General features: G+C 37.1%; 2 protein-coding genes across 7 annotated transcripts; both read right to left on the bottom strand.

Moving 5' to 3' along the window:
* Positions 1 to 1,056: 1,056 nt before the first annotated feature.
* LOC136349540 (acyl-CoA Delta-9 desaturase-like) lies at positions 1,057 to 16,808 on the bottom strand. 5 transcript variants are annotated; one of them, XM_066301161.1, is made up of 8 exons: positions 16,613 to 16,808; positions 8,591 to 8,741; positions 8,145 to 8,513; positions 7,167 to 7,297; positions 4,095 to 4,300; positions 2,173 to 2,358; positions 1,665 to 1,771; positions 1,057 to 1,609 (listed from the first exon to the last, which is right to left on the bottom strand). In XM_066301161.1, the coding sequence occupies exons 3-8, from the start codon at positions 8,485 to 8,487 to the stop codon at positions 1,386 to 1,388; spliced, it is 1,197 nt and encodes a 398-aa protein (XP_066157258.1). In that variant the 5' UTR covers positions 8,488 to 8,513; positions 8,591 to 8,741; positions 16,613 to 16,808; the 3' UTR covers positions 1,057 to 1,385. The 5 variants fall into 5 exon arrangements, with proteins under 5 accessions (XP_066157258.1, XP_066157257.1, XP_066157259.1 ...); XM_066301160.1 differs by lacking the exon at positions 8,591 to 8,741 and having other exon boundaries at positions 16,617 to 16,808; XM_066301162.1 differs by lacking the exons at positions 8,591 to 8,741; positions 16,613 to 16,808 and adding an exon at positions 14,178 to 14,435.
* Positions 16,809 to 18,888: 2,080 nt separating this feature from the next.
* LOC136349541 (acyl-CoA Delta-9 desaturase-like) lies at positions 18,889 to 25,333 on the bottom strand. 2 transcript variants are annotated; one of them, XM_066301163.1, is made up of 7 exons: positions 25,042 to 25,333; positions 22,200 to 22,459; positions 20,789 to 20,937; positions 20,550 to 20,737; positions 19,874 to 20,056; positions 19,304 to 19,513; positions 18,889 to 19,250 (listed from the first exon to the last, which is right to left on the bottom strand). In XM_066301163.1, the coding sequence occupies exons 2-7, from the start codon at positions 22,447 to 22,449 to the stop codon at positions 19,073 to 19,075; spliced, it is 1,158 nt and encodes a 385-aa protein (XP_066157260.1). In that variant the 5' UTR covers positions 22,450 to 22,459; positions 25,042 to 25,333; the 3' UTR covers positions 18,889 to 19,072. The 2 variants fall into 2 exon arrangements, with proteins under 2 accessions (XP_066157260.1, XP_066157261.1); XM_066301164.1 differs by lacking the exon at positions 25,042 to 25,333 and adding an exon at positions 24,788 to 24,922.
* Positions 25,334 to 26,461: the final 1,128 nt, after the last annotated feature.

Below are 26,461 nucleotides of genomic sequence, written 5' to 3'. Positions count from 1 at the left end.
GCTTTCAACATTTTTCAGCATTCCAGGAAGAAGATATAATTCAGAATCGTATTTTGAGTTTGATGTAAAAAACCAAAATTGTTGTAAATATTTCATTAAAGCATTAACTCTAAAATCGTCGTCTTCTTTTTTCTTGTACTTCGTCCCAATCATAATGGATCATAAAGTTGTGTTCAAGTTGGCGTATCTTACATGGCTCAAATTTTAGCCCTTCTTTCGATGGATATGCAAAATCCGATCCTGCAAAATGTTTTCAGATACTCTAGACGCAACTTTTTTCTCTGAAAATTTGTATGAATTTGTGTGCAAAACACTGTTCATGTTAAATACTTTTACGTGCATTTGCATAAATTTGAAACTAAATAATGCCAACCGATAACCTTCAATAAAGCCTTGGACAGCTTTTGTAGATGGCACGTAGGTTTAATTGAACATGGAATGTTCAGATTTAATCTGTACTTGAAAACTCTTCTCGAAACATATCATGTAAATGCATAGCAAAAGAAGCAGGGTGGGCTTAAATAAAACTTCTCCATTACTGCACACAACTTCGAGTATTTATCCTTATGCGAAAAAAAAAAACCATGTAGCTACCCAGTGAAAAGTTCTGGTTATTTTTGCACGAGAACGGCTACGTACTTATCACTTGAACATTGCATTTAAGCATGAATGTTACCTTAAAATCGAAAAAAAAAAAATAGGAGCACTCTCCAGATATAGCAAAAAACATTATTTTTTTCCTAAAATTTTGAGCGTCAATAGCGTCTAAACGAGACTTTTTTTAGAATAATTTTTGAACCAAATGGTCTCGTGATACCATTTTTAGCCTGCCGCTTCAGGGCACCCCGTATTAATATATAATCTACAAAAAACACGAAATGTTTGCTCAACGATACAGCGACCGGAAGAGCTCAGATCGAGACGCCCTCCGCCACTGCGCTTTAGTAGAGTTCAGTCTGAAAGAGCACTTGTTCACTTCCACGACGCCCAAATTCCCAAAGATTTTTATGAACAACCGTAAAATAGATAAAATTTATAAAAATCAAACGAAAACAATATAGGTAACAAATGTATTAAAATCCTCCATTTAATTTTAATATTTCATCATACAAGTCGGATAATCGTACGCCTAACGTTCCAGTCAATCAACAACGAAATGTTAATTATTCCATAAATCTAAAATTAAGAACTTGCATTGTTTGTAATACTATAATTTAAAATTAAACGGCATCGAATAGAATAATAAATTAATTAGAAAATTGCGAAAGTCACAAACTTACGATAGTTATCAAAAAATTTATCCTTTATTTGAACTACAATAATTATTTCAACAAAAACAAGAAAATAATTAACAAATGAAAAAATCCAAGTGGTTGATACGAAAGCTAATCATCTTTAGCCTCGGCAGCCTTCTCCATCTTCATATTTTCGAGTTCTTTCAAATCTTCAGTGGGTATATCAGCATCCCCGTAGCCCCAAATATGGCTTCCGTCTCCACTTCTTTTAGCCCTCCTTGCAATCATTTGCGCTGAGACGCTTTTTAGCTCATACGCCCAGCCCAGCTTGGCGAAGAAGTCGATGAATTTAGTGGATGGATTCCAGCGATTTCCTGGTTTAAAGAAGAAAAATTTCAACTCATTCTTTGAGTATAAACAATTACCTACCCAACTCTCCAGTTTTATAATCCCATGGGAATACGTGGTGGAAGTTGTGCCACCCCTCTCCCAGCGCTGCAATGGAGACTGCAAGGTTCTCAACCGGACTGATATACCTAGACAATAGTGTACGTACACTGGACTTTTCTGGAAACTGGTTATTTCACCGTGATCAAAAACTATGGTAAATTTTTCATTTAAATTACGCGGATGCTATAAAATCAAGAAATTGCTTTTTTTGTAGGTTGGCAGCACTGCCTACGACATCTATGGAAAGTGTCATGTCACTATGTTCAATTGCTGTAGAGCTATATGTGTCGGTAGTAAGTGGTGAAGGTCATTCCGGAAGAAGACTTCTGTGACTGTTTCGACGATTGGAAGAATCGATGGCATGAGTGCATTGTGTCGAATGGGAAATATTTTGAAGACGATGAAACTGATTTAAGAGAGTAAATTGAAATTTTTCGTTGTGTAAAAAAATTCACCTTATTTTTTGACCACGGCACTAAAAACGTACTTGTCGTAAGGCTTTTGGCCCCACATGTGAGCCACGCTGTTGACGAAAAAGGCAATATTCAGAGTGATGCAGAATCTAGCGTTAAAGTTAATCCAGAACGAATTCCAAACGGTTTCGTTCCAGAAGTATACTGGAACGGATACTGGCATCAGAACTGCTATGAGGAAGAACCACAAAGGATATAGTCTGGAAAAGTATGCTGTTATTAGAAGCGTCTATACAGGGTGTTCCAAATAAAAACTAGACACCCCGAATAACTTGTTTATTATGCAATCCATAAAAATTGATTTTTACATTTTTTTTTTAATTTAAAAGGGTATTTAGTAGCCTAATGATGATGTCAATCACTGATGCCGATGGCTTTTGATGGAACGGCGAAAAATATATTTATTTGCTATGAAAATGTGTCGGTAGGCAAACCAGAAGTAGGGACGCTAAAATAACTGACCCACATTTCGTGGATGGCTCATTAAATGGCATGAAGAACCAAAACTTTTTGAGTTAAGATTTGCCCTTATTATTGGAAGAAGTTAGTTTGGAAATTCGTCGTTCGATGTGGCTTCAGCATGATGGTTGCCCGCCCAGTTCATTGGTCCTTAGTATCCCGAGAAGCATCGCGAATATCCCAATCGATGGAGTGGGCGTGATAAACCTATTCATTGGCCAGTACAGTCGCCCGATCTTACCCCATTCGACATTTTCTCATGGGGCCATCTCAAAGAATAGCCGAATCGACAGTACCCACAACGCCCAAAAACTTGACAGAAACAATTCGGGAAATTTGCTTCTCTAATATCCCCGAAGTTTTAATGCCCACTCCGCGACCATTACATATCCGCTTAAGAAACCATATTGACGAAAGTGGTGGACATTCAAGATTACTCGTTCCGTCATTAATTTAATGTTTGATTTGTTCTGTTTGTTGGAATAAAAGTTGAATTTAAAAGTTTATTTTAAAAATCAATAATAAGTAAAATTAAATCGATCTTTCATAGACGATTTTCTTTCTTTAAACTTCATCGAAGACACCAAAAAAAAAGAAGATGGTTTCCATTTAAAAGAAAAAAAATACGAAACTTTCTTCTAGAATCAGGGTAAAACATACTTCTCTGATTAAAACGCCATGTGCCGCGAATAGAAAAGAATTCAGATAAACCCCACGTGACTTTTGCCGTAGGATACGAATCTGCAATAAAAAAATGAGAGTTGTTGTTTAAGAGTTGAAAGTTCCTCGGCACCACCACCACCACCAGGCGGTAAGGTCGCGGAGTCGCGTTCGTTGTCATGAAATGGGCCTCTTCGAGATGCTCCGATTTGTCAGCTTAAATGAACTACCCGGTATAATCAACGCATCCTAATGAATTTTCACAAATTGCACGATAAACAAGTTAGTCGAAGTGTCGAGTTTTAACTAAAACACCCTGTATAAATTTTATAGTGCGGAAGATAACGACTGATTTTTGGTTGCGATTTTACTTTGTACCGTTAAGCGAACTTATTCTGGTCGGAGCATGCGCTACGCGTTCTACTACGAGTTTGATCATAAAACGGTTAGTAAAACATCGGTCCACAAAAGGCTGCTATGGCCACTAGAGCTTATATTCCAATAAAAGTTTTGGTAACCAGTGAGCAATCAACGTCTGCATTCCCGACTTGGTCGTCGAAATACTGAAGAACTGCCTAACGGCGGTTCCAGGCGGTGAGGGATAGGTTTTTGGTGGGTGGGCTAGTTGAGGCTATCGCGAATAAATCTCGCATAACCCTGTTGGTCAAAACAAGCGTTCGGGTACCTATGAAGATTTTCCTCATAAAAAATACACAACTGAAAAAAAATCGCAATTGAAAAAAAATCACAACCGAAAAAAGATATCACGACCGAAAATAGTCGTCCCTTGCCGGACTATAAATGGAAGCGGTCAAACCTCTTCTGCCACATGACAATTGGATCTTGCTCCAGGTCAGACATGTCCACCATTTTTCTCTTCTCCACCACCAAAGGGTGGGGTGTCAATATTAGCCAGCCCACGTGGGAGAAGAAGAACCCTCGATTTGCATTGTGAGGGTCCGCATCCGTCTCGCTGTATTTGTGGTGGACTCGATGGTCTAGAGCCCAAATGTACACGTGCCTCTGGAGAATATGAAAATTTATATGAAAAGAATGGTAAAGTAAAAAATTGTCATCGAGGTTCAATAAAACATTTTTAATCGTGACGTAAGCGCGCCTTTAACAATTAATTGACCTAAATTTGTGTATTGAATTACGTACTCATGTGTGTAGGTTCTCCCTCATACTCTTTTCCTCATATAACTATTGTTTGTAATTCCATGATCGAGAACTTAAATAATAAATATTTGCCATATCATTAGAAATTCTATAGACCAAGGCCTTACATGTTGAAGTTATTTCCACGAAATCGGTGAAAAAGCTCTACTGGACATTAAGTTTCGTGGAAAGCGTGATTAGGATCGATTTTTCAGACACGAAAAATGTGGTATAATGGTCGTAATCGTAAATAAAACAACAAAAATGAGCCTGTTATGATATTTTTCCGTAGGGTCAGGTCTGACGAGGTCACATTTTTAATTTTCTGATAAGATATTCATTCCGAACTTGTACCTACAAGCTCTAAAGGGGGCAGTGAGCCTGTTCACATTCAGTTGGGGTTTATATTGAGGTCAAATATTTTAAAACTGAAATTCGTCCTTTTCTCCTAGAAGCGATTAAGATTCTTGAACTCAAGTTTGGTTCCAAGAAAACTAGGCACGACGGTGGCAAAACTGCTATCCCTGCAGGGGCAGCCATGCTTGAGAGGATCTGAAGACCGCACCCATGGCTGCTGGGGAGTGATTTTTCAACCTTCTTCCATTTTTGACCCGTTCGGGGCGAAGAAGGCTGCATGCAGACTAAAATCAGGCGGCTTTCCAAGATTTAGAGTCAGTAGGCGTGACGACTAGCAAAATGCTGTGGGATCCCCAGGAGGCTCAATTGAATTATACATGTGGTACCCCGAGGATTTTGTCTGCGAAAATATTTTCCATTTTTTTCCACAAAATGCCGATTCTACTCTTAAACCGCATAAGCAAGCTTCAAATATCCATCAGCAAACCGAAGGTGCAGCTTTATTTCTTCAAATCCCATGTCTCACAAACGCCTACTTTTTTTTACTGAAATGGGAGTATACTGGTATAATCTGGTAACACTGCAAGAATCTATGTTCTCAAGGTATTTATGGGCATCCCGAGGCTTCTATTTTATAAGAAGTTAAGGGATTCCCGTGTTTTTTTAAAATATTCGACCAATCAGTGCATTTCAAGCACTGATGGAGAGCGGACACGAAATTAAGATAGCTATGGATGTCTCAGTTTAGCACAACTATTGGTGATAATCTGCGAGAGCTTTTATGAAATTTTGATTTTGAAAACTAATTAAATATACAGAAGAATTGGAAAATCGAAAAGTTGCACCTCTCAATTTAGAGAATGAATGATTACTTTGAGGTGCGCTGGGATATTGTATAAGAATATTGTAACAGAGTTAAAATGCTCTAAAACAATGTTTTTTTTTAATGCAATTAAGCATTTTAAAGAACGCGGAAAAGATAAACAAATTGTGAGACTTTGTATCGATGATACATACAAAAAAATCGCTGGGCTAGAACACAGTTTGCTAAGGACCATAAGGCATGGGCCTTGTCCCAGTGCAACTACTTATTTGGCTTAATGAAAGGAAAATCAGTCAGATCGGAGACAGTATGTGCGGCATTCTTCAATGCAATCCTAAATACAGCACGATCCCAGTGAACGTTTAGGTAGATCGATTAAAGTTTGGTATTCTTTTTCCCGATCCCGGGGTAGATCCTATTAATGAAACTGAGGAGATTACGAATCAGGTCCAATACAAGAATGTTATGGAGACTGCAGTACTACCGTATGCCGAGGAAAACTTGCCTGTAATTTGAAAGTTTCGGCAAGACAGCGAGATATGAAGCATACCGTGTAACTGGTGTTCGTACTTGGTTCGACAAGAAATCTGTGTCTCTTCTGAAATGGCCTTCCCGTAGTCCGGATCTTAATCCTATTGAAAATTTGTGGGGCGACGTAAAGAAAGCTTTGAGACAACAAAGCAGAAGAAATATTCCAGATTTATTCGACGCTGTTAAGCGAGCGAGATACTTTAATCCTAAAAAACGTCGTCAGGCACTAATTAAGTCTAAGCTAAGTCGTTTGAAAGTAGAGAATGAGATGATCCCACGCGTAACTAGTTATTTTAAGTTTTATTTGTTTGTTTTTTTTTATTTAAATTTTTGGCTAAAGAAATCGCTCCTAATTGTATGTCCGAGGAATTTGTTGGCTTATTTTATGATGTAATGAAAGCCGTTAAGAAAGTTGTTATGAAATTTTAAAGTTCACTTCCCAGGAATTCTATTTACTATTTCTTTATATGTCGTTCTTGATTTCACGGCCGACGCTGTATATTTTTGGCTATTGCGTGTCCTCTGCGACACATTTGACACAAATTCGTATCACGTGTAGACCGGGGAAAGCTGAGTGTCCATTAAAGGGGTTATGACCTGTGGTCCGGCCAAGATCTTAATTAATTCTCTGAATAAAATTAAATGTATATTCCTTACATAATGTAACAATTATTTGGTAAATTAACATTGGTGGAACGTTTTTGTTTTTGTTTACGTGTAACGGACGTGGAGCGTTACGAACTGGGGAAAGTTCTAAGTGTTATAAGAAAATCATTTTTACAGTCGACATAAATGAAGATTGGAGCGACATTTACTTAATTTATATGTGCAAAATTATTATATGTTTATTGACCTGCCGTTCAAACTCGAATTGGTACTCGACGGTCGTATTTTTGCTACCTAAGCACACAAAGACATATTTACCGTGCCATAAAATGCAAATTTAAATGGTAATTTAAACAAACTCCGATGGCGTTTCGCAATAATTAATTTATAGATTTAAGGCGAAATCGAACTTACCTGTCCTGAAATGGTGAAGAGAAAAATCAAGAGTAACCTAAGGGGCCACCTCGCCTTGTACGCCCTGTGGGACCACAGCCTGTGAGCTCCAGCAGTGATACCGAATCCCGAGGCGATCACGGAGGCTAGAGCTGGAAAAAACACATTAGCGATGAATTTGGGTTATTAAAGCCCGGTTTAACGCCAAAATTTTAAAGCTTCGCATGCAGATCAGGTCAGAGTTCGATAAACAAGTAATAAAAACACTCGATTACTCGAGAAAAAGCGTTCGTAGTTGAAATTTGTCAAACGATTTCGAACTGCTAGGACATCGCGAGACGCATCATTACTGGAGATGAGATTTAAGTCTACGCATAGCACCCGGAAACAACCGATCAATCGAACGAATATCGCGCAAAAAGTCCAAAAAAGTCCGAGAAAACCTCGCCGAAGTGGTTCGAAAATCAAAATCGTGTTCTTCTGGACGTTGTCCACTGCCAATTTCTTCCTCCAGGCGAAAATCTTGGCAGGGAAAATTGTTTGAGCGTAACGCGTGACACTATTCGCCTCAAAGGACAATTCTTGATTTTTGAATCAGGATAATGCAAATTGAGTTAGCTCCCCGAGAACACTTTGTCAAAACCTCGAACACTCGAACCACCATATTCGCCCGATTTAGCACCGTTGGACTTCCAGTTGTTTTACTAGCTCGAAAGACCGTTTTCGACTCGATCGAACAGACGAAAGTCGAATGGGGAGCATTTTGAAGGCGACGGGACTCATTTGAAAGAATAAATAAATCTTTTTCATTTTATAAATGAATTGACCCCATTGTTGGATCGCAGGAGCGTCACAATTGAGACAAACGAAAGAGTACTTCATAGTTGGTTTGCGCTAAAAAATGTCCTTAGGGGCGTTGTGACGTAACAGTTCGACCTTCGTGCGTGAAAATTCACTTCATTATTTGAACACGCTGACTCGACATTGCTGGACACTCACCAAATGTTGTGGTCAAAATCTTTGCGGACCAGACGCACAGGAACAATCCGTACAAACATCCTAGATGAATAAATAATTGCGCTATCAAATCAGGCCACCTGATGGTGGGTTTGAAGTCCTCTATTTCCTTCCTTAATTTGCTATTTCCTTTGGTTTCTTCGGCTAATCTTTTCACAGTTCTGCTTATGTCATTGTCTTTTTCGCTGAAGACTTCGCTGCCGAACTTCGAGTTCGAGTTTTCGTCACTTTCATCAGTTACGTTCCTCGGAGCCTCGGGAGTGGTGCGACAAGTTAGTTGAGCAGATGACGAGGAAGTTTGTGGATTCGGTGTTGTCGGACACATGACGGTGGGTCACTAAGAAGAGGGATCTGGAATTGAAACGTTCTTTAAGAGTCGATGCCGAGGATTGACCGTTTTAAAATTTTTCAGCGGCAAGTAAACTCACCCAGTCGGTGCCTGTCTTCCCACACATACACACACAAAAAAACAACTAAAAATTCGTTTATTCAAACGATACCTAACGCACGTGAAAATTTTAAAGAAAACGAATTTTTAAAAAGGAGGTCGAGGTCGATGGGTCTGTTGGTTCAAAGGTGCTTTTGCGGTAACGGAAAGGAACTAGTTAATCTCTGTCTGGTTCTACACGATTAAGTAATCTTATCTTATAGCGACTTTTCACAGTCCTTTGACCGCTAATTGGTGACACACTTCTGACGAATAATAATTGTAAACTGGTGATGTAATCATGTGAGTAACTCTTATTAGAAATGATGATTCGAGGTGGGTATATCGCTGTGTATTTGCATACGCGATACGCGTGGAAAGGGGGGAACGTTTTGTGCATAAAGCAAAGACGGTGGTTCTCCTCAGGGAATCTATTTAGAACATAGAAAGATTGCGGCTGCAAATAAATGTTGCAATTTATACAATATTAGATCAACAAGCCGTAATGCTTCGACAATGTTTGCGTTGATAGTTTATCTGTAGAAGCATTTTCAATACGCCTGCTCCACTCACATTTCCTCCGCAGGTAGGACGCAGGTAGAGCAGCTTAAAATGTGATCCATCAATGAGTAATCTGACAATAATATTATTCTTAAATTTATTCCAATGCTGGCAATAATGGCAGACTTCGAAGCACCTCTTTTCACGTTTCCTCCTAGGAATTATCATATTAAATGACTTTCAATTTGTTTACGTTTGTGCTTTTCTCCTCGAATTCAATTTACTCAATAATTGCGTAATTTTCATTTACACTGGAGATATCGATCATTTGGGTTTGGCGTAAGAAAACACTCTAAAGAGGAGGCAAATGAAAGGAATGCGTGCGAATGTGGAGATTCGAAAGTATGAAAGAATGGAAAGACACGCAAAAATGTCTACTGATTTATAAAATGAGGAATGACAAATAGAAATGTTTATTTAAAGTGGCAAGTGAACAACTCTCATTAAATCTGAAATAAATAATAATAATAGTTGCCGTTGATTCCTGTTTTTCCGCTATTTTTCCCTAGGACCGGAACACGCAGACAAAGTCTCGAAAGGGCTCTCATCCGAACTCTGAGTACAAATTACGTGAACAGAGAGCGATTCCACTTCTACTCTTCCGTAAACAAAAAGGTTGGGGCAACGTTTACGTTAGACGCCCCCTGACTAGACCCCTCAATTACGTGCTGACACAGAATAAAGGTTCCCAATTCCAACTGGTTGCAGTATGCCAAATTTCACAATTTTGGCGCAAACCGTTTCGAAAATACTGCAAAAAAACCATCTTCAGAAATCCCCCTTTAAGGGGAACTAACCTGAACTAACCTCTTTAAGAAGCGACATTTTGAGTATGTTTGTAAGACCTATTTTTATCATTTTAATATTCAAAATAACTTCCCAAAACGTTTCAATGTTATTTCCGAACACCAATCAAATCTGATATTGCACCGTGATCATCACTTTTACCTTGGCCGAGAGATCTTCGATGTGACCAGGATTCACAATGTGTTGTGGCTGTTCACAAAACTGGATTTATTTGCGAAACATCATGATTTAGATGCGGAGATGTAATGCATCGTTTTAAAGGAAATTTAATTGGCTTTCAGTGCATTTGCTAATGTACAGAGTGTTCTATGGAAAAAAATGCGCTTCAAGCAAGTCGTTTAGTGTCTAACCAAACGAACACTTAAGAACATCAATTAACATATCAAAAACCGTCGGCGATGTTCTATTTAATATGGATCAACAACGCAGAAAATGTACGAAAAATGGGGAAAACATCGAAGAATATTTAGCAAAATTTTATTGACATGCAAAATTGCATGTTATAAAATGTAAAAATTGTAATTAGCTCCAATCTAAACAGCCCTAAAAGTGATAACATTTTCGGATAATTCTGTAAACAGAAAAATATATTTCAGAATTCCCCGAATCATCTATGAACATTATTGCCCGAATTTACTTTTATCGGATGATAACGTTTATCGATTCCCAAAACTATGTACAGTCAATACACGCCTTCCACTTGATCAAGAAGCATTAAGCCTATACAGGGTAATTCAAATTCGTTGCTCACCATTGGGATCTCAAAAACTGCGAAAAATACGATCTCGCTTGAAAGTCGAGCATTTTCGATTTTGCGCAACGTCGTTTGAAAATTTGGAAAATTCCGATTGCTTCGAAGATAATCGATAAAAACAAATGAAATTTCTACAAATGGCTTTTTTTCAAGTTGTTTGAGGAAATTTTTCAAAATGAACCTCGCTTTTTCATGGACACCTTTGTTTCTTTACATTTCGTTATTAGATTTTAAGTACAGCGTTCCAGAATTTTGGGAACCACCATCAAATTCATGTTTCACATCAACGGATTTGAATTTTTTATTGCATTTTTGGAAAGCATTTGATTTTCCGAAATTAAAGACGTATCACCTTTGTGGCAAAAGTAAACGTAATAGTGCAAAATACATTTTAAATAAATGAAATAATGAAACCTTACTGAGACATAAGTGTTGCCAGGTTTGTTTTTACTACAAGTATGAGACATCATTTAATTCAGAACATCAAAGGCTTTCTAAAAGTGCTGTAAAAACTTCAAGTACGCACTTAAAAGAAGTTAGAAGTTAACGAAGGAGAGATAAAAGACAAGTTGATGAAGGTGCCCAAATTTCGAAAAGTGGAATTTAAAATTTCACGACGCCATTTTATGAAGGAACCAAAGTGCCTGTGAGGAAGTGAAATTAATTTTAAAGAATTTCTTCAAATAACTTTAGAAAAAGTCATCTGTGGAACTTCTGGTTTTTTCGATTCTGTTCGGAAGTCATCGAAATTTTCTAAAATTTAAAACGGCATTTAACAAAGCTCGAAAATGCGCAGCTTTGTCCCAATTTAAGCGACCTCATATCTTATATGGTTTTCGAGATCCCAATGGTGAGCAACGAATTTGAATTACCCTGTACGGCCACGTAATTTAGTGTTTTCCACGTGAAATTGAAAGACTCCGGCTTTAGGCAAGTAGATAACATTGACGTCAGTATAGTCAAAAGAACTTTTAACTAACAGGTCTGTTAATTATTCAACGACGAACTTACAGCTTTGCTTTCCTTTATCGATTTCGAAGGGCTTTTGAATAACTTCTTTGACACTGAATAATTTTGAAGAGCCATTAAAATCGATCGGAAAAGACGAAAACACTAGGGTCGCTATATAGAGTGATTCGGTTTTCCACGGCGGAAACTTGAGAGAGTGATAAGAGATTTGGAAAATGGCACGAGTTTACCGTATAAACTTTACCTCCGAACGAACGGTTTTTAACGTACAGAAAGTCGAGTTTTTTAATAAAAAAAAATCTGCAACAGAAACTTGACCATCCTGTATACTTATAAAGTCGTTAACAATAATAACTATATCGAATCACTGATTGTTATTCCTACAGAAACAAGGTACGCTCTTGACCTGGAAAAGCTAATGACATCGTGCTATTCACGCCTTTTTCCATCCATCCCAACGCTAACCTTGTTTCATTCCGTTTAAACTCAAACATATCTCAAAACCTGTCTAATTAAAAACCGTAAAACCACCACAAAATTAGGAATTTACAACGATTTTACCACGAAAACCGATAAGAATAATAGCAAAAATGTCTAAATATTCGATCATATGGCTGTGGCATTGTAAAAATTATTAATTACCATCGACAAATAACTTTAGCCATGGACTTTGCACATTCTTTCATTAAAGGAAATGCTGGTAAATTAGATACACAATGTAAAGTTATTAGACGTCAGTTATTCCATAAGTGCCTGCCAATCAATGAATATTGCCAATTTTTTTATACAGGATGTCCCAGATTTTGTGCGAGAGAAATTATGTGGAAACCCCGTAGAATTGGACGAACCGTTTAAATATAAAAGTTATGAGGTGGAGACAGGTGTAGCCGCACGATTTTAAATATACCTGGCGGCTCAAAAACACTCATCGAAATTAATTATTGTATTTAAGTGGAATTTTAATGGTGTATTTTCACAATTTTGGATTTTTTGTATTTCAATTTTAATAAGCCGCATACCGTTCTTAGTTGTATCCTGTATCCATCGGTTATAGCCTTAGAACTTTTCTATTTAAATCGCTTTGCACATAAAACCTAAGACACCCGGTATAGTAAGCTGGCATCGCTCATCCGCCTGGGTATTTAATTATTTTGTTTATTAAGACAGTGAAAAGTCTTCGCACTGTTAAAGTGTTAGTAGAGCAATTATTTTTTATTCAATTTTAACGTATTAGTGGTCCATTATTTGACGCACATCGATGCTCTAAATAGAAATTTGTTCACTAGTGATATAATGAAATAATCCACTGACACTCCTGATGCTACGCAGGGAGGTTCATTATGTTCTCTAGAATCAAATATCATAGATATTTATTCTCATTTTTCAGTCGCAATATGCTAAAAACTGAATAAAATCTTGTATAAAACTCGTAATTCAAACTGATCTTTTCGTTCAAGAGCCACTCACCGACACTTGTGAAAGAAATTCGCCAAGAGCAGATGTTGAGCAAAAGAATCACATTCAATGTGAGAATTTATCATAATTAGGTAAAAAAAGAGCAGGAATAAACCGATACAGGGAACTTCCGCGCAAACGCACAAAAATCAAAACTCCAAACTATGTATCGAAGAAAATAAATTCTAATTTAAAAATCGGATTTAATTAATTTTCGTAAGTCATACAGTGATAAAAAAAAAACATTTCTTCTGATTAAATTACGGAGACTTGAAAAAAACCTTAAAAGTATTTTCTTCGAAAAAGTTCAATATATTAAAAAACATTTTTTGCTTGATAATAAAAATAAATAAAAAAACATTCGAAAATTTTCAATTAAAGGTAGTTGGAAAATTACCTTTGTTTATAATTGATTTTGATGAAGCTTATAACGGTTAAAAAAATTTACCTGAACTAACCGTTATGACATGATTATTACTTACTATTTTCATTTCGTCATCTTAATCGGAAAGAGTAATTAAAAAAAATATATCCAAATGACGGGACCCATTCGGAGGACTGTTTTTCAGTAACGGTCCGCCGCATCAATGTTTTCAGGAACTTTTTTTTACTATCTTCGCCTCCTTAAATTTTGTACCAACTTTTCCAGGCCCCTGTATACGGACCGACCTTACACCTATGCATGCTCAGAGGAATCTTTCAACGTGAAGTCAGGAAATACCTCAAGTGGTCGTGCAAAATGGAGTGAACTATCCCTAAGAAAATGGGTCATCGTCAATGTATTTGGAGAAAACCATTCCTTTGGTATCCCAGTATTTCATTGGGCGTTGGATATCAGAGAAATCAAGGATCGTCCCTCTCAATCTCTCCTATTTTAATGTGTGAATTAGGAGTCTAAGACGCACAAAATGAAAATTTAAAAAGGGGACCTTTTGTGAAGTGCAGACGAGCCACGGAGATCAATTATGATCGATCGTAGTGCTGGATGGGGCAATCGATGATACGCTTATCAAACTAACGGAAAATCTCCCCCCTGACTTACATGCAATAAAGCGAAGTTTCAGATATAACAAAACTACGGTACCACTAATAATGCAAATATTTTTTCACAAATATTATTAATCGTGACGTTGAAAATGACGTTAAATAAAAAAGACCTGGTGGAATACGGGTGGGGCTTGGTCTGAGCCGGAGCCACAGATGCGGGATTCGCAGAGTCTTCGAATACGTGCGAATATCGAACATTCGGCAATGTTTGATAATTGCCGATTGGAGATGAATTGTTCTAGATAAATATTCATTGATCGTGATGTTATTCGTCATCCCCGCCTAAACTCGGTAACATATACCGAATCGAATGGGCCAGGATGAATATTGTCGACCACGTGTGGCTCGCCAATTGACCATCATGAAACGAATGGTTCGGCAAATAGTTCGACAAGTAGTTCGACAAATAACGACTATTGGAAGTTCGACGAGTCCCGCACGTATGGATCCATCTTAGGGGGCAAATTATGATTGTTCTGGCAACTTTACCAGAGCATAATCGAAGAAGTAATCGAGTTTGAATTGAAGAAGATGTTTGTAGCAAATTTTAGACAACGTTAGTAGCGCAAAGAGAGATTAGACATATTAAAGGTGACTAGTTACGAAATCCGCTGTTAAAATCCCTGCTTTTCTCCTTTCTTACGGGATGATTAATTAACAATGGGACAACTGAAACGCGGAGATACTGCACATCAACTAGCGACAATCGGCGAAAACGTGCCTTATCTAAAAGTTACAGTTTCGAATATACAAGGTTACTCAAAGTGCGATATTTCAGTAAATATCAGCTTTACAAGGAAATGTTTCACGTGGAAATTTTTGAACATCAAGATGTGCATATTTTAAAATTATTTTTAAATGTACAGGGACCGTCATAAAAGTGTGGTAGGACCAATTTATGTTTTCCATTTTTAATGAAACCCCTAATTTTTTTTCTCATTTTCAGGTTTGTTGTCAAATCGTAGCGTCATTTTATATAAAAAAAAACCTTTTTTTATCAAAAATTTCCCGTTTTCGAGTTAATGAAAAAAATGCGAACATCTCCATAGCTAACCGTGAAGTTGAAAATTATTTTTGACTACGCACTTTGTGATGACTAAAGGTTTTAATGTGAGATATTTTCCTCTAAAACTCATATGTATTTCGCGAGATATCACACTTCCACGTGCCGATGAGTAATTCTGTGTACAGGGTGTTGAAAGTCAAAATTTTAATCAATTTTTTGCCACTGTTCTGTTTAGACGTTTGAAAATTTGCGAAGTTACGTTTTTTTAAGCGAGAAATTATACGTTCGAGGAAATGAAACTGCACTTGGTTCGTTTTGCTGTTAATGTCTCGTATCGTCAAAGCAAATCTCAACATAGTTTTCGTTAAATAGATTCGTCTCGAAAACGGATCGAGATGTCGAAATGAAACAAGAATACGTAATGAATGGAAAAGTTAGTGCTTTTTCAAATTTCATTTTAGACATACAGGGTAAAGCGTTATTAACCGGGACTTGTCTGAAATTGATCGTAAGTGGTGCCTTCTGTTGAGAACGCAGCAATTACGTAACAAACATTACTTGTCACCTGAAAGGACGTAATTTTACACATTTTCAAGTGTCTAACCTAGATATTATCAGAGTGATGGCGTAAAATAAATAGAAATGTTATCTTTCAATATTGTATATTAACTTTGGGATAGAGGACCGTTCGACGTGTATTATCTCCAGCTTCCGGTAGTCCCATTGTTAATGAGTCACCCTGTACGATCTTCTCGATTTTTCACGAAAAAAACGTTGTTTCCTTAGGAGCATTCGAACGTCGGTGGTTTAATCGCTAATTTTACGGTAATAATAGTGATACGTTACTGGTAGCATATTCATAATTTGGATTCAAGCTGAATGTGGACAAGATCAGCTCCGCATCGTATGCGCAGTATTAGAGGACCGATTCCCTTGAAGTCGTTGGAAGACCACGTGGCGTGTGCACTTCGAAGGATTTCCACGGCGAAATTCAACACACAGAACGAAAACAAGTGGAAATCCGTGGTGGTAACAATGGCCGAGAGCAGGCTCTAATTGATACGGTCGAAACCGTTCACAACCAACAACAGAAATCTGTTAAGTAAAGGCTCACGTAGACCAGTTTGTAAAATAAAACCTCATTGTTGTGTCAAGACTCTTCGTCATGCAGTTGAATCCGAACTATCAGCACGGGCCTTCCGGCCTGTGGCTATTCACCATTCGTGGTGAAGATAAAGGTTTTTATGTATTTAGGTCTGAAAGGCATACAGCGTCGGGCCAACATTTTCCTCCTAGCATTCACCAAATTTGCCCAAAATGATCGTACACGCACAATGTATTCAAGTTGCCCAAATGACCGCGTTTGCTGCACAACATTCAATTTATCTATTTTCGTAAAACATGGACAAAAGGTCAACTTTTACTCGCCTTAGATCAATTTGAAATTCACGAACTAAAACCAACGAGAAACATTTCGCGGCACGCCGAAACACCGTAAAATTCAATGTCGAAAAAAAGGTCGGAATGATTAAATTCGAGCCCGAATCCGAAACATAACTCTCCACTTCGAACGAAGAACGAGACTAGAATAAGTCCGAATTTGAACTATAGTCAACGCGAGAAATGTTTTTTCGCCTGCGATGATTTTGTTTGTGTTGCAACGCACCTTTAGGTGGAGTTTTAGCTTTCATTATGAAGGACTACAATCAGCTTTCTTATCGGTAGGCAAATGAAAGCGTTGACGAGAACTCAGGAAGGTAAACGCGGTCACTAATTCGTGTATTACGCAACTAACACCAAAAATAGTTCGTGAGATTTGGGCCTCTCGCGACTTACCTCACTCGTGGACGAACATTACATGCGGTATAACACCAATGTACGTACAACGTAAACGTGTGAAGTGTCTCGCATTATACAGGATGTCCGGGTGTTTTGTGGCAGCATTTTAACCGCGTGCTCTACGCGTAACAATATTAGTTTGATACATAAAATCTATCCACGAGATCCTTAGGCGAGCAGATACAGGGTGTTGGAGTTTTTTTTTTTTCAATTTATCTTTTTAGCTCCGAAAGTTTTTCAGGTATTTAGCGCAAATTTTCAGCGTTGCCGGCGAATGTTTTTGCGCATCGGGGTGGAAAGCAAAATTAGAAAAGCAACCTTCGCATCGTTCCCTGGTGGTGACGACCCGGCCAAATGGAAACTGTTCACAAAGAGAGGGAGGTCGTGGACGGAACAATTGCTTGGCCTCCCCGATCGCTCGATCTAACACCTCCAGATTTTTGTGCTTTTACGGAGGACTACGCCGATTCCACTGCAAACTCATAATAATAATAAGGCGAATAACAATTCCACTCTCAGAATGATCGCTCAGAATTTGAGAGAGGTGTGGCGGGCTTTATGGCGACATTCTAATTTATGCGTGGAACGCAATGGCGATTAATTCGAACAATTTCTGTAATGTGAATTGTTTGATATTAATTTCAAATTATCGCTATTCGATTTATTCCGTACTCGAAGCTACTGATGCCTTTTTGTCTGCTAACATTTCTTATTTCTGTTCTGTTCAAAATCCGCCTTACTCTTGGATGGTTAGTAAGTAAGTTCTTTCTCTGGTTTACACCGTAGTAGTGTGTCAGAAACTGCAATGTCGGTAGGATGTCAGAACCCAATCAAACCTACTCGATGGAAAAAGTAAAATGGGCCACTTCAGCATTTTCCAAGTGACTGAAAAACGGGGACAGACGTTAAAATGGTGAGTACATATGAAAGTGTCTAAATTGCAGAGACAATTTTAATTTCTAAAATTACATACTGTACGGTACACCAGAAAAAACTTTTCGGCGGCAAAATGGGGCGTAACCCTCCAAAAAATATCACCCTGTAGATTTCCAAAATCGTTTAATATTATTTGACCATGTAAAGAGTAACTTGTGCTTAAAATTTAAGCTACATCTCAGAAATTTCAGGAGCTATAGCAGATAAATTGAAATAATATAAAACTTCGACGTCCTGTATATCCTTAACCAAGGATTTCTCGAATATAGTTTATCTAGCAAACTGATATTATTTTTATGCGCAGAATACGTAGTTAAAATCCTGCTACAAAAAAACCGGACGTCCTGTATTTTGCGTCACTGCTTTGTTTGCAGTGCTATGAGTTTGGAGGAGTTTATGTTCCGAGCAACGACTCTTCATCATTATCGTTATTGTACAATTGCCCTCCGGTATCAAGTCCCAGCCTCAAATCGTGCTTGAGACAATCAAAATTTATACAATTTATGTATAATCCGTGACACTGGAGAATCCGAGAAGAGTCTATCTCGAGATTTCATTCCGAGGCCTAACTTAATTACGCTGTATTGAGGGTGTCTCTAAAAGGTCTACATAAAATTCTACCACAGATTTCTGATGCGAAAACGTGACGATTTTACCCAATTAATCTCAATCCAAAAGTGGACGGTTCTTACTGTACAGGGCGTCAAAATAAATATTAAAAAAAAAAGGGAATGTTATAGAAGGAACAGGTGAACTCTCTTTAAAGGGGCATAAGTTATTTACTACCCGGTATGAACCTTATTTGTGACTAAATTTGCGTTTTCTTACATGTTTCACTAAAAAGCTATCTTGGTACAAGTCGCTACTGGCATTCTTTCTTGAGCGATTTAATATTTTAAATTCGCTGCATATCCTGAAAAATAACTTTAAAGAACATATTTATTCGTACAGTACAGCAAAATAAATAACAAAAACTTAGTAGAGCCAAATATTTTTTCTTTAGTTGACTATACCATTTTTAAATCAGATAAAAAAAAAAAAAAGAATTAAAGATTAATTGAATGTTTTCACTCTTCTCCTGCACACTAAAATTAACATCCAGTTGTTTGTTAAGCTTTATGTCTGCAGCTCTTTTTTACTTCAATTACTTCATCTTCCTCCATGTCCTTGTCGCCCCAGCCCCAAATTTGGCCTTCGCGATGATGACCGTGCTTGCCGGTTTCCTGCACCGATTTCCCATCTTTGTTTAAAGTACTCCAGTGCGACTGATCTCCCGTCCTTAGTGCCCTACATCCAACAAAATATTTAGTGTATTTACGGTGTTTTTGCAAAAGAATAACCTTTTTTTGATTAGTACTTCGCTGGCCGTTTTGAAATCATAAGCAAGTCCAAGTTTGCCTGCTAAGTCTAAAATGAATGTCGACAAGTTGTATTTGTAGTCGCCCAACTCAGCGGCTTTGTAGTCCCACGGAAAGACATGGTGGTAGTTATGCCACCCTTCTCCCATTGTCATGTAAGCTATAGTTTTGTGGTCCGTAGGATTTATGTATCTAGAAGAATATTGGAATGTTTCGACGGTTTGGAAAAACTTATACAGGGTGTCCGGAAATAACGTTGAACTATTTTGGGAGATCACTCTAGGGATTAAAATAATAGAAAATTTTCTCAGAAACACATTTCCAAAATTGCTTCCTTAAAGGGCTTAAACTTTATTGTTGCTTATAAATCCCATTAAGCGTTAGCACGGGGTTGTACACGCACACGTGCAATAAAAAGTTTTACCGCAGCCAAATATCCATTAAAGTTTTCATATTGATACGTGACACTTTGATTAGCGTGTGGTAAAACTTCTGCCCGCGCATATGTGGCGAAGTGTTACTTTCAGCTGGCAAGTGCGTGCGAAAACTTACTTATCATATGGCTTCATGCCCCACATGTGAGCTCCACTATTGACAAGCCAAGTAATGTGCAGCCCTATTAGTAACCTAGTATTAACAGCCAGTATAGATGTCGAAAGAGACTGTTCGAAAAAGTAGCATGTGACGAAAACTGGCAATGCGACGCTCAATAAGAGCACCAACGGTATATAATATCTGAAAATGGTTTCGTGTTAAACCATAAGCTTTTATACAGGGTGTTTCAGAACTATGGGATCGAACTTCTAGGGATTTTTCAGTGCAACGATAGCAGGCATCGATGTATAAGAACCCCCGTCCGGAAATGTCTTCTCAAGGCGTACGGCCTTATGATGCTTTAAGACAATTATGTGCAAAAATGCGTGTTATCGAGTTTCAGCCCGTTTTATTTTTATTTGTTTGTACAGAATAACACTGTAAAAATTGTTCAAAATGTCGTCCAGTTCCGTGCCCCCCGAGAACACCCAATGTAGTACTTTTAAAGTCTTTGGCTTAAAAAATGCCATTGGAAACAGAGCAAGACTTCATTACTGTAGTATTTTTCTTTACAATAAATTAAGGCACTAAAACACGACAAAACATTTTTGCGCGTAACAACACACTTACAAACCCCTAGCAGTTTGATCTCATAGTTCTGAAACACCCTGTATTAAAAAAGAAAATACCCTACTTTCTTTGGAAGCGAACCACTGGGTCTTGCATTAAGTCAGACAAATCTATCAGTTTTCCTTTTTCAATTACATCGGGATGTTTCTTTACCATCAACCATCCTATATGGGAAAAGAAAAAACCTCTCGTGGAATTGTGTGGATCCGCGTTCTGATCTGTGAATTTGTGATGGACTCTGTGGTCTCTAGTCTGAAAATATTATTTATCAGAACCAGCACGGCTGCGACATTGAAGCCATACCCAAATGTAAAGATCGTTTTGTATGGCTATAGTATGCCCTATCATGAAGAATATGCGAAGGGGCAGGGTGGCGGAATACGTTCGATGGGCCCATAGTCGATGGGCTCCTGCGGTGACTGAAAGTCCTCCATAGATACCATAGATATAGTCTGGAATTAGGATGCAACTTAAAGGATATTAAAATATGTTTGCTATGTAGTCTCCTTATTTCAGCTCATTCGCTGTCAAGAGACTTATCAGTCGATGTTTTTGAACAGCCAAAGAGCTGCGCGACAAACATTAGGCCAATAGACGAAGAATGGACAAGGAAGTAAAAAAATAATATGACGATGGTGCGTACGTGCATTTTGTGTTTTAAAGGTCGTTTAACAAGGAAACGAAGTAAATTCACTCACTCCATTTGTACATAGTTTTGTTTCATTCATGAATCAAGGAATAACACTATTAAGTGTCGTGTGACCACATTTATTTGCGGATTGTTGTTACGGAAAATTCTAAAAGCATCATAATTGTTTACAAAAGACCGAAACGACCCATTAACATAACAAATTCAAGTAACATTTTCATATTTATCCAAAATTTAGACGTTTCAAATTTCTAATATCGTGCGTACGAGCAAATCCGGGTCAAAAATATGAATAAGGTCAGAGTTGATGATTTATTAGGAAACACGAAATTTCTCATTGAATTTCTTGAATAGAATTAAGTAGCAGTTTTTTGACCGTAAACAAACACCGGTAAACATCTACGTCAGGCCACTCGAGATTTGGTTCCATCAAAGATCTTCGGTCAAATACAGGGGTTCCCAAATTACAGCCCGCGGAGCAAAATCGACCCTTGACGCGACACAAAATGCACTATATTAAATAAACTATTATTCATTATACAAAATGTTACGTAAGTACGTGGTCAAATTTCAAAGGGGTGATGTTTTTGAGATGAAAACTTCATATAAACATTGGTTCGGGAATGCTTCATTTTCGAGACAAAGGGTGTCAACTTTTTTTTTAAATAGTTTTTTTAATTGAAGTCAAATTGTATTCGATATAATGAAATATTGCCTATTTTCCCTCAAAAAGGTGTTCTTGTTTAACCCCGATATCTCTTTTCCTTTAAGAGATATTTTCCCATAAACTAATTCGGGTCGTACCGATGAAAATCCTTAAAAACGATGATGGTCGTAGTTCTCTCACACAACGACGTATCACTTAAGTTACTCTTACATTAGCTTGGCAAAGTAGTTATTAATGAATCACCTCGTATAATGTTCACATGCGGCCTTATTTCTAAACAGTTTGAAGACCTCTGTTCTGTTGCAGCAATGGAAATATTTTTATGTTATGGAATGAACAAGATTTTACATGGAGAAAATTTTGTGATCCAAGCAGCTATGAAGGTTTATGGTACTTACGAAAAAGAAAAGTACCAACTTTACAGTAACCCCGATACAGCAGATAAAATCCATACAGGGCAAGCACATGCATTGTTACGAACAACACCACATTTTTCCATACTATCTCCATTTTGTACGTGTCATTGCTCTTCGTCTCGTTAACTGCATTATTGTTATTATGTTTTGCGTCGATAATGTGCTTTGCAGAGTCCTCAAACTTATTCTTCACTTCTTCATGGGTAAAACTAACTAAGGTCCTGGCAGTCATGATGAATTTTCTAGAAAAAACGTGGTTAACTAAGAACAAGATGCAGATGAAGGCCAACAGAAATGAATTAAAAAGCATTTTGGAGCAACCGATCGTCACGTCTATGTTTATTGTTATTTACTATCAATATCTCTTCTTGCAACTATAAAACCCTTAAAAGCGATAATGCAAATGAACAAATTAAACAAAATTTGACTCGTCCATGGTTCTTCTCGGTCGCATGATATTTGGCACTTTCTAAACGCACATTTCACTCATTTCTCAAATGATGTAAGAAGTCCATGATTGTACATCAATCGAAACAGTCAATAATCGTTATTTTTTTCCAGTAAAATGATGCCACTATTGATGAGCAAACACATATGACATGGATTATGTAAGATATGTCTGAGGAGTAAGAGGACCGAACAAAAGTTTTGATCGATTAACATGAAGAGTGTGGTTCCTCGGCTCACGCTAAGGAACAAAATTCCTATTAACATAACGTAATCGCACCGTTTTCAAAATACCGTGTGTGAAAAAGAATTTTTATTTTTTTTATTTTTTGTCGTCATCTGAGAAATCGTTTGAGGCACGGAACTCGGCTTTTGGGCAGATGTTATCGTTAACAATAGCTACTTAAAAATAACAAATATTGCCGTTGAAAACCGCATTAAATCAAACGACTAGATCATTGTTTTTTAAGGCAAACATATTGCTACTATTTTCACGTTTTTCATCATGAAATGGCATTTTTCTGGAATACGATTCGCTTTGGAGTTTTCAGCCAACACTACTTTTTGCGTATACAATATGTCGGCAGTTTAAACGGTGATTTCAGAATGCCAGTTGCCGCAATGACGTAGAAATTAGAGACAAGAAACATCACATAAATTATTAAATATCCGCACTGGTCCATAAAGACATTAGATTCTCGTTCAAAAGTACCTGATAATCATGGTAATATCTGTACAAAAACTGAGTTCTGTACCTTAAACCATTTCTGAGCTGTTAGTTCAAAAACTTAAAAAAAAAACTATTTCTAACACCTTGTATCTCGAAAACAGTGCGTTTCCGGATCCATGTTAATGGGAACTTTTTTTATTATAATGAACCAAGGGATTGCTCCTTCCATTTGCGAACACGTGTTTTAGAACACCCCGTAAATAAATTTAAAAATAATAATTTGCAGAAAAAAAGCCTTTTACGCAAGCATTTTGACGTGTGGAGCGGGCCGATTTGGCAACACGCATTGCTTAACACACACGACAAAGCAATGTAGATATTTTTTCATTGATCAGTGTATGTGTTCAGTGTTTAAGTGTATGTGAAACGACAAATTTTTCACATTGCACATGAGACATGCAAACACACTCGGGTAAAGCTATGGAGGTTATATCTACAACAGGAAAAATCATGCTTAGCTTAGTATCTGCTTCGTTACTAATGACTGTTTATTATACAGGGTCTTTTAGGATTTGAAGATGACGATTACTGTTGAATGTTATATTTTTATAATGCTGAATTCAGATTGGAACGTCCAGAAGAGCGAGGGAAGGTGAAGCTTGTGCGGAAAATTTTGCTGATGACAGGAAACTGATCCTATGAGAACAAGTAAGAGTGAGAGCGACATTTTTCTGAAGCTCAAAAAAAATGGCTAATATTAACATTACTGAGCGTTGTAAGGCCTCTCAGAGCAGTTTTAAAAACATTTATTCATTGCCAGAAAAACAAAGGCGTGTTGAAGGCAATTTTCAAGTTAATTTGGGAAATTGCTAGACATTAAAAAGCTTTGATACGCCAACGATTTAGTGTAAATTCATAACTGTAAAGGTTTTATATATTTGAATAATTTTGCATTGAGACACCGAACGTAATTTTGAGGTAACGACCTGTACCTGATAGGCGAATAAACAGGGAAAAATATTTTCGGAAAGTTGCTGTAGAAATTAGGATATTGAGCGTATCAATGTTTGATTTCCTTCGCGTCTGGATAATTACACGCATTAAGTTCTCAGATGATCAGTGTCTCAAAAATTGAGCGTCTCTTTTCAGGATGTCTCGAGAAATGTGCTCAGTTACCAAAGCATTGAAAAAAACATAAATAAATAATTCCCAAATAAGAGTTCAGGCAAGTGAGTGTTCTGTGGACTCACGACAAAATTATTTCATTCTTTTTAAACATCTTGATTTCTTTGGAAACTTATTTATAATTCATAAATAGTTTTTAATAGAATAGAAAAAAAATCGAATATATAAAATAGAGATCGCACACAATTGGAAAAAAATTAATTAACACAAATTTTCAAAATTTAAATAAATACAGAAAGGGATTAATCGAGCGGTAATGTCAACCTACCTTCTGCTTGACTCCCGAAAAACACTTGCACTGAAGAACTAAAGCATTGACTGAAGTACGTGTGTTTCCAACTTTATAATAAGTGGTACCGTGAACCTAGGCTTTTCCAATACCATCTAACATGCGAATTGTTGCGTGTACTAAGTAAATATTTATTTCCCAATACACATTTTTTTTTATGCACGACAAAGGTCGCATTTACTAATTTTGTAGATTATTTTTATATGGCTAGATTTAAGTTGATAATGACTTACCTGAGAGAGACTTAAATCGGATATGGTTATTGGCCGATCATGAATGGCCAGGAATTGATCAGAAATAATCGAATTGAACCAAAGACGTTAAATATCTAAACTAATATAAACTGATTGAACGCCCCACTTTCAGCCCCAAATACGACTTCCGCTTATACCCAAAGGGTCATTATAGGTCAGAGAGAAAATGAATAACGCAATGCTTCAATTTAAAATGCCTAAACCTTTTGTTCATCATATTAATTGACAATAATGAATTCGGTGCTTCATACGACGAGTAAACTCTTATTGTTGAAAGGTCATAAATGTTTTGTCTGGAAATAAATTCATTATATTTTTACGTTTCTCCATTAACTAAAAGAGAAAATTCATAAATGGAAGAGAAAACTGAAAATGTTTATCAAGCGAAAAATGTAGGAAGAGGTAAAAAATCAGAGGATGCCAACATTTTCTAGAACAGTAACTGAACGATGGAAAGGGAGAAATAAAGAGAGCGGGGAGAAGAGAGAAGAGGTTATAGAGAGACAAAGAGGAAATTTGTAAAAAAAATAACTTTTAAATAGTAGAAAGAATTTAGAAAATGAAAATTTTCACAAAAATACGGGTGGAGAACTAAATAGATATATTTAGGGAAAGAAAGGGAGAACACAAATAAAAAAGGAAAAAACGCAACTAAAAAAATTACCAAAAAAATTAACCAGCAGGTGTGCTATTGTAACGAGTGAATAGGAATAAGCAAGCTGTCCCTTAAGGAGCTCAACAAAGTGTTCTTTTTTTTCCAATTATGTAGTCCTATATTGTCATCTTTTTGTGCTGTCAGCACAAGTTTATCGAGCTGAAGGAATATCGATTGATTAATCCCATTCGGGTCAAAGCAAGACTGTTGACAATCCAGATGTAACCATGGGGGAAGGGCCTGGTGAATCTATGTTGTTCGGAAGACACGAGTGCAGGACCCTTTCAAATCGTTGCAAACCAAAAATATACACAAAAATTCAGGCAAGTGACCTGCCACCTTAAGTCCACTTTGATCAATCAGATAAAAGAATATTTTTCCAAGCACGAGAATGTAACAAGATCAGTAAGATCAGTTTTCCGAAAATGAATTTTTTCCAGTAAACTTTTTCTAGTATATTCAGGTTGATGGTTCTTTATAAGAATCATTGACCTCGAGCATGTATAGGAATTTCAACGTTCAGAATTGGGAATATTCATTAACCGCTTTCGTGATTTTCATATAATGAGAACGCCAAAAATCACAAAAATTTTAAAAACACTATTTTACTTCTTAACAGACGATTACTTATACTTGGATTTTCGGTCACTCTTACCAAAACTTCCTCTTCCTGCTCAACTGAAAAACTTTTTGGGACTGTCGTTAATACATTTCGGATGGAAAGATCCGGTTTTGCCTAAAACA

This window comes from Euwallacea fornicatus, chromosome 38, assembly GCF_040115645.1.
Source record: "Euwallacea fornicatus isolate EFF26 chromosome 38, ASM4011564v1, whole genome shotgun sequence".
NCBI classification, from domain to species: Eukaryota; Metazoa; Arthropoda; class Insecta; order Coleoptera; family Curculionidae; genus Euwallacea; species Euwallacea fornicatus.
The sequence above is the reverse complement of the archived record's forward strand: the minus strand, read 5'-3'. Positions and strand labels throughout refer to the sequence as shown.

What these genes read in the sequence shown, in the direction of transcription:
- LOC136349540 (XM_066301161.1), bottom strand. Translation starts at nt 8,487, where the DNA reads ATGTGTCCGACAACACCGAATCCACAAACTTCCTCGTCATCTGCTCAA. An exon ending in ATTGTCATGTGGCAGAAGAG is followed by an intron (nt 2,359 to 4,094) that starts GTTTGACCGCTT and finishes ATACTTTTCCAG; the next exon opens with ACTATATCCTTTGTGGTTCT. An exon ending in GGCCAAAAGCCTTACGACAA is followed by an intron (nt 1,772 to 2,172) that starts GTACGTTTTTAG and finishes ACTATTGTCTAG; the next exon opens with GTATATCAGTCCGGTTGAGA.
- LOC136349541 (XM_066301163.1), bottom strand. Translation starts at nt 22,449, where the DNA reads ATGACTGCCAGGACCTTAGTTAGTTTTACCCATGAAGAAGTGAAGAAT. An exon ending in AGTTGGTACTTTTCTTTTTC is followed by an intron (nt 20,938 to 22,199) that starts GTAAGTACCATA and finishes TCCTAATTCCAG; the next exon opens with ACTATATCTATGGTATCTAT. An exon ending in AAAACGATCTTTACATTTGG is followed by an intron (nt 20,738 to 20,788) that starts GTATGGCTTCAA and finishes TAATATTTTCAG; the next exon opens with ACTAGAGACCACAGAGTCCA.